The 12715-nt window shown below is 39.3% G+C and overlaps 2 protein-coding genes across 3 annotated transcripts in view; both read left to right on the top strand.

Annotated features, from left to right (window-relative positions):
• FNDC3A (fibronectin type III domain containing 3A) overlaps positions 1-12715 on the top strand; it is a 223333-nt gene that overhangs the window by 192481 nt on the left and 18137 nt on the right. For both annotated transcript variants that reach the window (XM_004714055.3, XM_045289044.1), the window contains 5 exons: positions 2544-2718; positions 4005-4091; positions 9311-9449; positions 10182-10250; positions 11130-11248. In XM_004714055.3, coding sequence (XP_004714112.1) covers positions 2544-2718; positions 4005-4091; positions 9311-9449; positions 10182-10250; positions 11130-11248 — 589 coding nt within the window. The remainder of the gene's footprint in view (positions 1-2543; positions 2719-4004; positions 4092-9310; positions 9450-10181; positions 10251-11129; positions 11249-12715) is intronic.
• The window catches only part of LOC105979635 (jupiter microtubule associated homolog 1-like), a 2503-nt gene continuing 2255 nt past the window's right edge, over positions 12468-12715 (top strand). The window contains exon 1 of the mRNA XM_013007574.2: positions 12468-12713. Within this exon, the coding sequence (XP_012863028.1) occupies positions 12515-12713 (199 nt within the window). The 5' untranslated portion in view covers positions 12468-12514. The remainder of the gene's footprint in view (positions 12714-12715) is intronic.

Genomic DNA, 12715 nt, shown 5'->3' with positions numbered 1-12715 from the left:
GATATGACAAAATAAACAATTTATAAATTATCAAGGGCTCATGAGGGAGGGGGCAGCAGGGAGGGAGGGGGATAAAAATGAGGACCTGATGCCAGGGGCTTAAGTGGAGAGCAAATGTTTTGAGAATGAGGAGGGCAATGAATGTAGCAATGTGCTTTACACAATTGATGTATATATGGATTGTCATAAGAGTCGTATGAGCCCCTAATAAAACTATTTTTTTTAAAAATCAAATGAGGGGGAAGGAGGGGGCCAATGAGGAGCTGATAACAAGGGCTTAAATGGAAACTAAATTTGGATGAAATAGTGATGGCAACATATGTAAAAATATGCTTGATACAATTGTAAGCGCCCCCAATAAAATGATTGTTTAAAAAAAATGTTGAGGGTCAGCAAAGAGGAAGATCCTTGACAAATGATTGACACCGTGGCTGCAATGATGGCTTAAACCCCACCACAGTTGTGAGAATGGTGCAGCCTCGTGCAGTGTTTCCTTTTGTTATACACGGAGTCGCTGTGAGTCGTAATTGATGCAGTGGCACTGCACTCTTCAGTTTATAACACAGCAATGGCAGTTTTGACATCTTCAAGGGACCCCAATTGTGTTCCTGTAAAATGTTGTTTTTGAGTTTAGGGAACAAAAAAGAAGCCCGAAGGAGCAAAGTCAGGGCTATAGGATGGATGGATGGATGGATAAGATTTTCCAACAAAATTCTTAAAGACCAGTCCCTACTAACACCAAATAATGTTCGGGTGCATTGTTAAAATGAAAAAAAAATTCCTCAGCTCAACTTGCCTTTTCCTCACCAATGCAGCTTTCATTTAAAAAAAAAAAAAAACTTCATAATAAGGTCCTATTATCAACTATAAAAATTATCTCTCTGGAACCCCTGAAAAACAATCACCATAGTCTTCTGAACTGACCTCTCAGCCTTTAGTTTAACTGATCTAGTGTATCTTGAAAGCCATTGTTATAATTAGACCTTATCCTTTGGGTCATATTGGTAAGTCCAAGACTCATCCCTAGTAATTATTCATTCCATTAAATCGTTATCTTAGCTCTTGCTTAAAAAGGCTAGCTGAGCAATCTAAGTCCACACAAAGAAGCACACCAGCTTGTGTGATCCAAAGATGACAATTACAAAATTCTAATAATGGCGAAGAGGAAAGCATCAGAGCTAAAATTATGAACACCCAATATGTGGGGGACTAGGGGGGGACTCTGGGAGCCCAAAACCCATCTAGTCTGACTGAGCTGCTGGCAGATCTGCTCTACCCACAGGCAAGAGTCTCAAACAGCCTTACTATCAGGCAGAGACCATTGCAATCTTGATTATGCCGGCTGGAACTTGACACTTGGCCAGTTGACCACCCCATAGACATGACCTGATTTGTTCTGGGTGCAAGTGTCTCTCACTTGTTCCACGACAAATTTCTCCCCTGGCTTCTTGAGTGTTGATGGGAGCCCTTTCCTTTTTATGCATTGTTTATGTTTGTTCTTTGTACTATTATGATTTTGTCCCTGCCACCTTAGTGCAGTTTTGTTTTTTATTGTTTTCTGTTGGGTCTCCCAACTGTGAAGCACAAAAGGAGTGGATGCATAATGATACTGATATAAGAAGGTGTAGGAGTAATGGGTGGGGGAGGGTAAGGAGATTTGGGGAGTAAATACTGAAATGGGAGGGGGTACTAGATCAAGTTGTGATTGCATAACTCATTTTAAAGGCCATGTAACCATGAGGGAGTGGTGCTCTAAAATTGATGTGTTGATTGTACAGTTCTCTCTGATATGATGAACTGTTGAATTTATAATATGTGAATGATGTGCCAATAAACTGTTAAAAAAAAAGGCTGGCTGAAAGAGCTGATCTGCAGACCAAGGCCATGATGTTCATTTAAAATTGAAAGCCTGTGGTCTGCCTCCACTAGCTCTGGACTTCTGCTACAGGTTCTTTTGTTTATCAAGATTAGCATCTTCTCTTCTTAGTACATCTTTATGTCTCCCCTTCCTTCTTTAAGGCACGTGCTTCACGGGTCACAGCAACATGTTTGAACACCTTTTGTTTTCAGTAAACCAATGCACACAAGAAATAGGACCATAGCAGCTATAATTTTTGGCTTACCCTCATATATCTGCTCACCTTTATGGGGTCAGGTAGATTTACTTACATAACTGAGAACAGTTCCTATTGCAGGTAAAATGATATTATATGGAAATTAGGTTTAAAAGTTAAAAGACATTGTATTAATGGTGATGAATTAATTTGGAAAAGCATGATGATTATGTAATTTGATGATTATGTAATTTGAAGATTAAACAGAAAGTAAATAGTTGCATTGACTAGGTAAAATATGAATTTTAAAGCCTGAATGTAACAGCATTTTTAAAGGAATGTTGGAATGCACTTTTAGGTATCTGATCTAGTTAGCACAAAAGTATTGTCAACTTTCAACAGATTATATAGCTTATAATTTGTTATCAAATCAAGTCTTTAGTTATGTATCTCTCTTTGATTTCTTGTGAAAACCGTTTGTCTCAACAGTGGTTGTAGTGAAGAAGTCTTGTATTACACCTCAGGTTGTGCCCCTTCTATCCCAGCAAGTCCCGTGTTAACGAAGGCTGGAGTCACCTGGTTATCCTTACAGTGGAGTAAACCCTCAGGAACACCATCCGATGAAGGAATTTCGTACATTTTAGAAATGGAGGAAGAAACTTCAGTGAGTGTGGATATGTATTTTCAATTTAAAACATTTAAAGTATCTTGCATTTTGGAAGTGATCCCAATTTAGTAAATATTGCCACAATAGTCCATTTTGTTATTGTTTGGGAGGAACTGGGAATGTGCAAAAACTTGTATTTTCTGGATGTGTTGGGAGGCGTTTGGACCTTTTGTGTGTTTTTATGTATACTTTTGCCTGGGAACAATATATTTTAAATATGTAGTTTCTAGGAAGAAATGGAGAGGAAAGAATGTATCACCAGACTAAGCAGCTCTGAAAGTAAGGAAACAAGTGTCTGCCTTCTTCAGTTATATTCATGCACTGCCTCCCAGTGTGCTACAGTGTTTTAGGAGCTTCACGTGCTATATAGTGCAACCTGCATCTAGTTCTGCACGAGTGGCTCATCTTCCGTGACCTGGAACTTGGCTGAGCAAGAGTTCTAGTAGCTTTATACGTTATTTCTTCATTTCAGAGTTACTTTGAAAGAATGTGGGATAAAATAGCATTGGTCCACTCCTAGGGATTTATATGATGTGTCTTCAAAAGGTTTGTAGAAAGGAGAATTAAAGGTAAAATAAAAATGCTTTTTGAAGCCCACTGAGATTAAATTATTCCATTTAAATGGAATTTGAGAATAAGCAAACCCATAGAGAAGAAACTATTAATGAGTTTGGCAAGAGGGGAGGGTCCTTACTGTTAATGAATAATATAGATTCTTTTAGGACATGGAAGGTAATAAATGACACGTTCTGAAGGGAGATCGTGTTTATAGTTGTACAACTCAAGAATAGACTAAAACCACTGAAATGCCCACTCAGTAAACATAGTGACATTGGGAATGAAATAAACACTTCCAATCCTGAGTGACACACCACCTGCGAGCCCAGCCAGCCATTTATCCACAGCCACAGCTGTGCTCAGAAAAGGGACTGTGCTCAGCAGTTGAACCTCTGTCTGGCTCTGCAAGCTCTCTGGAAAATTCCTGTTCGTTCCATGGATAAGCTTACTGATGATGAATTGACTAAATCTTCCCATTGCTACTTAACTCCCTCCACACAAAGAGTTTTCATTTTTGGTTTTTTGGCTTTTATAGATAGTGAGAATTGCTCTTTACCCTCCTATGTGTGTTCAGTAACATTTCCGGGTCCATCTGGGCCAGACAGAAACAAGGTAAATAGTACACGGTGTAATAGATGCAAAGGAGCCTAGACCTTTTCACATAGACATTGATCACCTTTTCTGCTGGTTGACATCTGCTCTAGACGGTTTCCTCTTCTTCCCAGGGATATGGTTTCAAACCCAAATATGATGGAGAAGATCTTGCTTACACAGTGAAAAATCTCAGACGTAGTACAAAATATAAATTTAAGGTAAGCTTTGAAAGCCTTTTAAAATTTTGTTCTTGTTTTTACTGTTATTTTAAAGGCAAAGTAGAACTGTTCCTTGGGGGGGGTTTCAAGCCTCTAACCTCCACAGAGCAGCTGGTGTATTCAAACAGCTGCATCCGAGGGTGCATCCCACTAAGCACCGTGAACGACACAGAAAGCAGATCAGTCAAACTTATCAGCCCAAGGCTGATTTCTCTAAGGCAAGGGACATCAAATATGCCTCCACTTGCCAACCTTCCCATAGCACACACCGCTTCTTAGCTGGATTTAATGACTCATTTCAGTGGCCACACAGAACTTATAGACCATATTCACGATGATAGGCTTTACTAGGGAAATTAATGGATTATATTCCATGATAAAAAATGCTTAAGACACAGTTCTTCTAGTCAGGATACCCTCGTCTGTCCCCACAGACAGTCTTGTCTCTGGCCCTCAGCCTGTTGGTTTGGCCTCTGCCCTAGTCAGGCAGTGCTGCAGGGCTCCTTTAACACTGCCGATAGTTTCCAGAAGGCAGTCCACTTCTCCGTAGGCTTCACTTCAGAGGGCTCAGCTCTCGCAAGGGAGTCAGGAAATGTAGCTGTGGAGGGACCCACTCCACAAGCAGCACTCTCTACTAGTGCTCTGGCTATGGGTTCTGTTGCTGCCACGCCTCTGCTACTTCTGGTGTCCCAACCTCTGTCCCTGGGCTGAGGAGGTTCAATACACAGGAATCTTGGGGTTCAAAGAACATGGCTCCACTCCTTACTCTTCTATCTTGATGATAGTGAGATTCGTACATTCCTGCTTCTTTCTGAAAGGACATATAGCAGAATTAACCAGTCCCCACATTTGAGTTCCAAGTTTCTGCCATCACAATTAACCGTGTGTTAACAATGATTCAACTAAAGCGTACAGTCATAGTAGCATCTTCTCTTACCTTGTCTTACCCAGACCCATCAGGAAAGAGTCATTTGGTAGAAGTTGAACAGACTAGCTAGGAGAGATATATCTCATAATTCATGGGGACTACAATACCTCATTCCTTTTATTTTAATACCTTTGGTTTTTCTGTGACCTTTGTTGTTTCAGTTTCTTAATACTATATGATAGTATATATAACTATATATAACAGTACTTCTCAAACTATATTTTAATAGCTTTGCTGAACTCTTACTTGCAGGTAATAAAGAAACATCTTTTTAAAATTACTTTATGAGAACACACCCAGAGTATGCATTTTTGGCAAGGATGCCACAGAAAGTTTCCTCTGTTTATCCAAGTACCTACTTTCACTTGATCCCATTACTGGTAGCCACATATTGGAGGTGCTATTTCCCATGTATCTTCAGTCACTCGGTAATATTTAAAATATTATTTAATAAGTATTTTTGTTAATCCCCTGTGAGCATCTTGTTCTTTCCTATTTTTAACCCATTGCTAGAATCAGTCTTTCCTATGATTGATGGTTGTCAAATGGTGATTTTTAATTATATATATGTATTGCTTGATAATCTAAGGAGAAGCTTTCCTTTCTCCTCTTAATCAGTATTGACTCCTATTCCTGTTTATTCAGTAGGTTATGTAACATTACTGATTTTGAAGCTCAGTTGTTGTAGGTATAGGATCCCCTTCAACCTGGCTTCCAAACCTGACTCTTCTTTTGTATCTCCCCATCATTCTCTGAGTGCTTCGTTGCTTTCTAACATAAGATAATCCAGTCTCACATACTTTCCCTGCTTCAATTTTGGACCATTTCTCAAAGCATCCTGGATTCTTTGAGTGGACATCGGTATCTTGAAATCAAGATCTGGGCATAACCTGTATTTATTCTTTTAAGCCTGTGAAGAAATGACTTGGGGCCACATCTGAGCTCCTCTCACTTCACAAAGAAGAAGAATCCAGCTCCTTATCTACCCATGGGTGACTGCTGTGAGACAATAGGTCAGACATGCCTCCATCCTCCAATTTCCTTTACCCAATTTGACACTGTCTTAGGCCGCGTTGACTAAAGAAACAAATCCAGTGATACTCATATGTTTTAAGGGAGAGCTTTATATCAAGAAGTAATTAGTTATCACGCAAGCATCCCAGCCCAGATCAAGTCCGTACGTCTTAAAGATGGATACTGGTCCATCAATCCCCCTTCAGACCCTGCAGTGGTGCAAAGTGAAGGGAGATTACAGCTTGGTGGGTACAGCATTGTGCGCATCAAACGGCAGTGGCCACATCACAGAGTGTTGCCGGTGTTAGTGTCTCGTCAACAGGAAGGTGAAGGCAGAGAAAGGGAAACAGGGAGGGCCCCAGGACCCTCGTGAGAAGTCCACGCCCCACACGGAGTCACCATCAGGGTGACCTGATTGACACGCTAGGCTTCACCGCTACATTTATCTATCAAGTTGCCATGAAATTGTGTAACTACCAGACACCAACCATCCTTCACCTGACACTGTTCTGCTAGGCTTGATGATCCATTGCAGCAGCCACCCAGAACTCGCAATACTCCTGGTTATGTAGCTTATTAGGGAAGTTAGCAAGTTACCTCAAATCAGAATTAGAAAACATTGAGAATACAACCCGCTTGTTCACATCAGCACCTCTTCCGAGTCATGTCCAGTAGGCGTGTCTCTTGCTGATCCTCTGTTCTCTCTTGTTCTCGACCTCTCAGGTACACCGCCCCTTGACCTCTTCCCTTCTCAGGCAAGTGTTAAAAACCCTTTAGCACTATTATATGCCCAAAGAGCGCCTTATTCTACAATAGTGCCCCTACACTAAGTTTCATTTGTTTCATGGGTGCAAAAGTCCACAGCTGTGCCTCCTAGCTCTGCTTCACATTTTGGGTGCTGCTCTTCTGCTCTGTCTTATGGTCTCAGTGCTGCAGGCTCTATGCTGCTGATGGCTCTACCGCTTCACACCAGGGTCTTGGACATGCTACAATGGTGACTTTTTTTTCCTTAACAGCCCCACAATTCTTTGTTCCTGTTTCTGAGAGGACTCACTTTTATATTTATACTCAGCAAAATGGCAAAACGAATCAGTCTCTGAGTTAGAGTCCTCTGCACCATGTTTGCCTGCTTCAGACACTGTGTAGGAATTGCAGAGACTGTAGATTATTATACCAAGCAATTTCACTTCTCCATAGCCTGTACTTACTACTCCCTGGAACCTGTATGTATGTTTTGTTTAAATATAGCTATATGTATCTAAACAAACACATTTCCATTTACATGTGTATTTCCATATACGGTATGTATATTTTAAAACTATTGAGTAGCAACCCAAAGCCTCCAATTCTAATAACTCAGTGCCACTAATTGATTCTTGTTTTCTCCCTTCTCTTTATTTCTAACTCCCTTTGTCATCTGTGAAAAGCTTTGTCCCAGTTGTTTTCTATTTATTTGCTCATTGCCTCAAGCCTCTTCTTTACCCCTCCCTCAGACCCTTTGTTAAAGCCATCTCGGGGAACTTGAGTTCCTATGGGCTACTGTTACTGTCTCACCCATGACTCCAGCTCAGAAGTGCCTTGTTTGCTCTCCTGATTGGCCTTTTGAAGAGTTCCATGAAGACAGTAGGGGAGCTCAGCACATCATTGTTGCTTCTTGAAGCCTTATGAAGTTTTGACAGTTCTTCTGTGGGGACTTGAAATTATTACTAGGGACCTAATAATGATTTTGACTATTGGACTTGGTCAGAAATAGACAGTGTTCATTCTGAGCAGACCGTCATTTCTTGACGTGTATTAATTAATATGCCAGTTACTGTAAGCCAGCAGACATACTTGTACAGAAGTTTCCCTAAATTCACAACATTTCTAAATTAGAAATATTTATAAATTTAGAAACCTTTTCTTAAATATAGAAATAAAAGCAGTCAGTCTAGTTTTCTGCCTAAAATGTTAGATTATACTTTGACTTCAAGAATGGCAGGCAGAGGAAGGAGAGGGTAAGTCAAAAAGTATTGCTATTTGGGTTCCAGTTCATACTTGGATATGTTTATTCCAAACAGAGTATGTTTAAACATGTATCTGTGATCAGTGAATGGCTGCAGAAACATTCTCTTAGAAATACACTTACTTAAAAAGAAACTTCTTATGCAATGGGGGGGTGGGATTTTGAGGTCAGATTTTTAACAATCTAATTGTTTTTAATAATTTAATAATGCCAAGTTTAACGAAATTTCCAAATCGCTGAAGTCTTGCAAAAAGTTTACAGGAATGCTGATCATATAAAATAACAGTTTTTATTAGTTGGATCAGTGTTTTGAGGAAAGTAAGGAAGATGTCAAAGATGAACAAAAGGAGGGAAGACCGTCAACTTCAATGGATTAAAAAGAGCCTGGCTGAAGTCCAGAAACTGATGAGATCATACCACAGAATTATCCTTGATGGAATAGCTGCTAAAGTTGGGATTTCACATGATTACAGCATGTTCCGATTTACGTGAACATCTTGGCCTTAGCATTGCTTTCGACTCATGGATGATACCAAAGCATTACATGAATATAAGCTAGCCCAACAAGTTTATCTTTCCTTCAGCCTTTTAAGCCTTTTGATCTTGCTTCAGATCAAAGGCAATGAGTACAGTTTTATGAAGTGAATCATAACTGGGAGCCAGTCTTGGATTTGCCAATATGATTCAGAGAGTAGGGACAATCACAAGAGTGGCTTGATTATGGTTGAAAGATATGGATCTGCTTCCAGGCTTACATGGTTGTTGCCAGGAACTCTCACTACCTCACTCCATGGACTTCTCCACAGAGAAATTGCACATTGCCACTTCTGTATTCTTTTGGCTAGAGGCAAGCCCTTAAGTATAACTCATACTCAAGGGAAAAGGGAAGGAAGCTTCTCCTTCTGCAGAAGAAAGGAAATAAAAAGAATTTGTGGTGTGGATGTCTCTAAACTCCCAAGGAGTAGTAAAAGAATAAAGGGCATGTCAAGCCTGTAAAGAGTCTTCATATTATACCTGAACCTTATGATGACTCTCTTGTTAAATATGAAGATGTTATGCTTAGATTTTTATTTTCAGGACTTGATAGTACACCTGAATATTCATCACATATGCAAAGATCCCCTACTGAAGCAAGCGATTCTCAAACAAGTCTTTATGATCTGAAAATGTATCATTTGATTGAACCTGTTATCTCTTACCACTTTGTTCATTATTCCATATATGAAGTGTATCAAACATTAATTATTTTATGTCTTTGTGTTGTCATTGTAGGTTATTGCTTATAATTCAGAAGGTAAAAGTAATCCGAGTGAAGTAGTAGAATTTACTACATGTCCTGATAAGCCGGGAATCCCTATAAAGCCTTCAGTTAAAGGAAAGATACATTCACACAGTTTTAAAATAACTTGGGGTAAGATAATATGCATATTTTTAGATCACTGATTTTATATTTAACAAAAATAATTTTAATAAGATAGAGTAAGTTATCTCAAGCAAGTCCAGGAAAATATGCAGGTCATTCATTATTTAAAAATCTTTTGTGGAAAATTCTGTACTCACATATACTGAGTTCAGAGTTGATAGAAACTTGGGGCCCACTGCTGGTTTACAAGCTCGAACAGCACATGAGAAAGGAAGATTACCAAATTTACAGCCAGAGTCACTTGGGTTACCCTGGCTTACTCATGAGCAATAAGCATCACACATTCATTTAAAACCGCCATTAATCGAGTACCCATTTCTATACTGGAAAAATTAAGATCAAATAAATTTAGTCTCTGCCTGAAGAATTTAAACCAATACAATTCAGACCAATATGTCATTGCTATTTATAAATTATTTATAATTTTGGAACAACCCTAAGTCTCAAGTAAGACTTTTGTTTTAGAAAGTATTGCTATCAATACAGTGCAGCCATTAAAATTGTTTTAGAAAGCTAGATTTATAAAAATGGGAAAATTAAATTTAAGTGAAAGGTTACTTAATACCATAGAGTCATATGGTGCTAGTATTAATAGTGAAACATTGCAAGTGATTCTTCTTTGTAAACAGTGCTAGGTTTTATATTCTGTTTATTAGGATTTACTGATATTTTTAAATTGTGTATACTTTACCTACCGTGGCGCTTTGCTTCTTTGGATAGACCCACCCAAAGACAGTGGAGGCGCGGCCATCAGTAAATATGTAGTGGAAATGGCAGAAGGTCCGACTGGTAAGAAGTACTAATTTAAAAGATTTTCCCATGATAGATTTATACCTGTCAGCTTTCCCTACTAAAAATGACTGGACAGCTTATGTGATCTCCTTTCAACTCTTGCTCTTAATGTGCTACCATACATTTTGGGCTTTACTTGATTTTCATTTTGGGTTTTCCTGTTTTTTTTCTCCTTTGTTTGTAGCAGTTGAGATTGTATTTGTTAAGACCCACTTTGAATTGTGATCTCCAGAAGTATATTATATGAAATATAAGATTAATATACTTCTATGTTTTTACCTTTACATTTTTTTATTTGCTTACATTGCTCAATTCTAGTATACTGAGACAAAAATCATTCAAAATAAATGCTGTGGAGTTTGAGTTATTAAATCAAGTTTAATTTAATTCCATTAAATTTAACCCAGAGACAAATTTTCTTCTTAAAATGTAACACCAGTTATACTACTTTTAAAAAATAGATTCTATGCCTAGTGAACGTTTTCTTGACTCAGATTCAGCGACCTATTTCCTGCACATGTCTCGCCTCCCAAAACAAATCTATTAATTAAAACTAAACTTCCTATGGTATTTATTCTTCCTGCTCTTTGTGTACGACAATGCTAATACTGGACCATAAACTCATTTAAAATGCTTAGTTAAAAGCCAAAGCCAGTGTACAGTTACCGAGATATTTTACTTCAACAAAGCCGTGCAAATTTGCCTAGGAAGCTGCACCCACCAATTAGATAATTTCCAGGAAACGTGAAATAAGCTTAGATTGTATCGGCCAAGTTACATAAACAGTGAAGCTAGGATACCTGCTGTTTCCATAATCCCCAAGCATTAAACATCACCTGGTGGCTGATTGCACTTGATTCTTCCTTCACCCTGCAGGAAACAAGTGGGACATGATCTACAGTGGCACTACTAGGGAACATCTTTGTGATCGACTCAGTCCAGGCTCTCTCTACCGTTTTCGAGTTTACTGCATCAGTGATGGAGGACAGAGCGCGGTAATGCTTCCATGTAGATCCTTTATTGTTCGTTTGGTTTTTTTAATGATAGGGTACTGTCAGATGCCTCCTCACTCCAAATATTGAATTGTGTCCACAACTGTATTCAAGAAACTTCTCTACCCTGTGTGGTTGGTTTTATAGTGACCAGGATATTGTAAAATAGCATTAACTAAAGGTAAGGAGCGAATAGCTCTTGCCTAGTTAATATCTAGCTTTAGAAAACGATAGAGGGGTTTTTTTTTTAAGACAAATCTAAGGATGATGCTCAATAAAGCATAGCCAGTGGAAATAGAAACAAGATCGTTATAGACTGATTTCTTGGTTAATAAATTACGTGTCAGGACAAGCCATAAAATGTCATTTACTGTTTAAGCCCAAATTTAATATTTAGTGCAGAAAGTTGGCTGTAACTGTTTGTTGTTGCTGTGAAGAGCTGTTGCACCCATTTTGACTCATAAAGCCTACATGGGACAAAGTAGCAATGCCCCCGGGGTTTCCTAGACTGTCATCACGGGAGTGGACTGTTGCCTGTGGAGCTGCCAAAATAAAACCAAGCTCACTGCCATGGAGTCAGGGCTGGCTCACAGTGACTCCCTGCGGGTTTCCAACTTGGTAACTGTTTCTGGGAGCAGAAAGCCCGTCTTCCTCCCAAGAAGCTGCTGGTGGTTTCAAACTGCTGACCATGCAGATCACAAGCACTACACTGCCAGGGCTCTTTACAACTGCCAACCTTTGAGTTAGCATCTGAGCGGTCAACCATTTTGCCACCAGTGCTCCTAATTTATTGTTAGGGTACCAATAGCTAACAGCCTTTTAAATTGTGCCATTGATTATCTATGAAGCATTCACCAAGTTCGGCAACTTAAATTTTTTTTAAACAGAAGTGGTGGCTTTTATTAATGAATTTAACCAAGAATCGTTTCTTGGATCATTTATATTTTTAATTACTTTTCAAATGGAATTTAATGCCACGGAAGTATTCTTTATAAAAACTAAATAATATTACCATTTTTTAAAAATTAAAAAAAATTTTTAAAACTAAATTAAAAGATTTTTGTTTAAAATGTGAGTATTGTGAATTGAACTTGAATCCTACTTAATAATAGGCCCGTGTGCCAATTGCTTTATTAGTCCCAATAAGAAAATCTCCCAGGGAGGTTCCTGCAGCGGTTGCGGTAGTAGGTTGTGGAGTGGTTCTGCGCGCTTCGGGCTCGGTCCTCTCCCAGCGGCTCTTCGTGCTGGCCCTCCGCGTTCCTGGCCACCATGACCACCACCACCACTTTCAAGGGCGTCGACCCCAACAGCAGAAGCAGCTCTCGGGTTTTGCGGCCTCCGGGTGGTGGCTCCAATTTCTCATTAGGCTTTGACGAACCAGCAGAACAACCTGTGCGGAGGAACAAAATGGCCTCCAACATCTTTGGGACGTCTGAAGACAGCTCCCCTTCCTGGGCCAAGTGCACAGGT

The sequence above is a fragment of the Echinops telfairi genome, unplaced genomic scaffold, assembly GCF_000313985.2.
Source record: "Echinops telfairi isolate 266 unplaced genomic scaffold, ASM31398v2 ScPeMD7_24;HRSCAF=84, whole genome shotgun sequence".
In the NCBI taxonomy this organism is placed as follows: Eukaryota; Metazoa; Chordata; class Mammalia; order Afrosoricida; family Tenrecidae; genus Echinops; species Echinops telfairi.
Note: the sequence above shows the minus strand (reverse complement) of the source record. Positions and strands in the feature narration are given on the sequence as shown.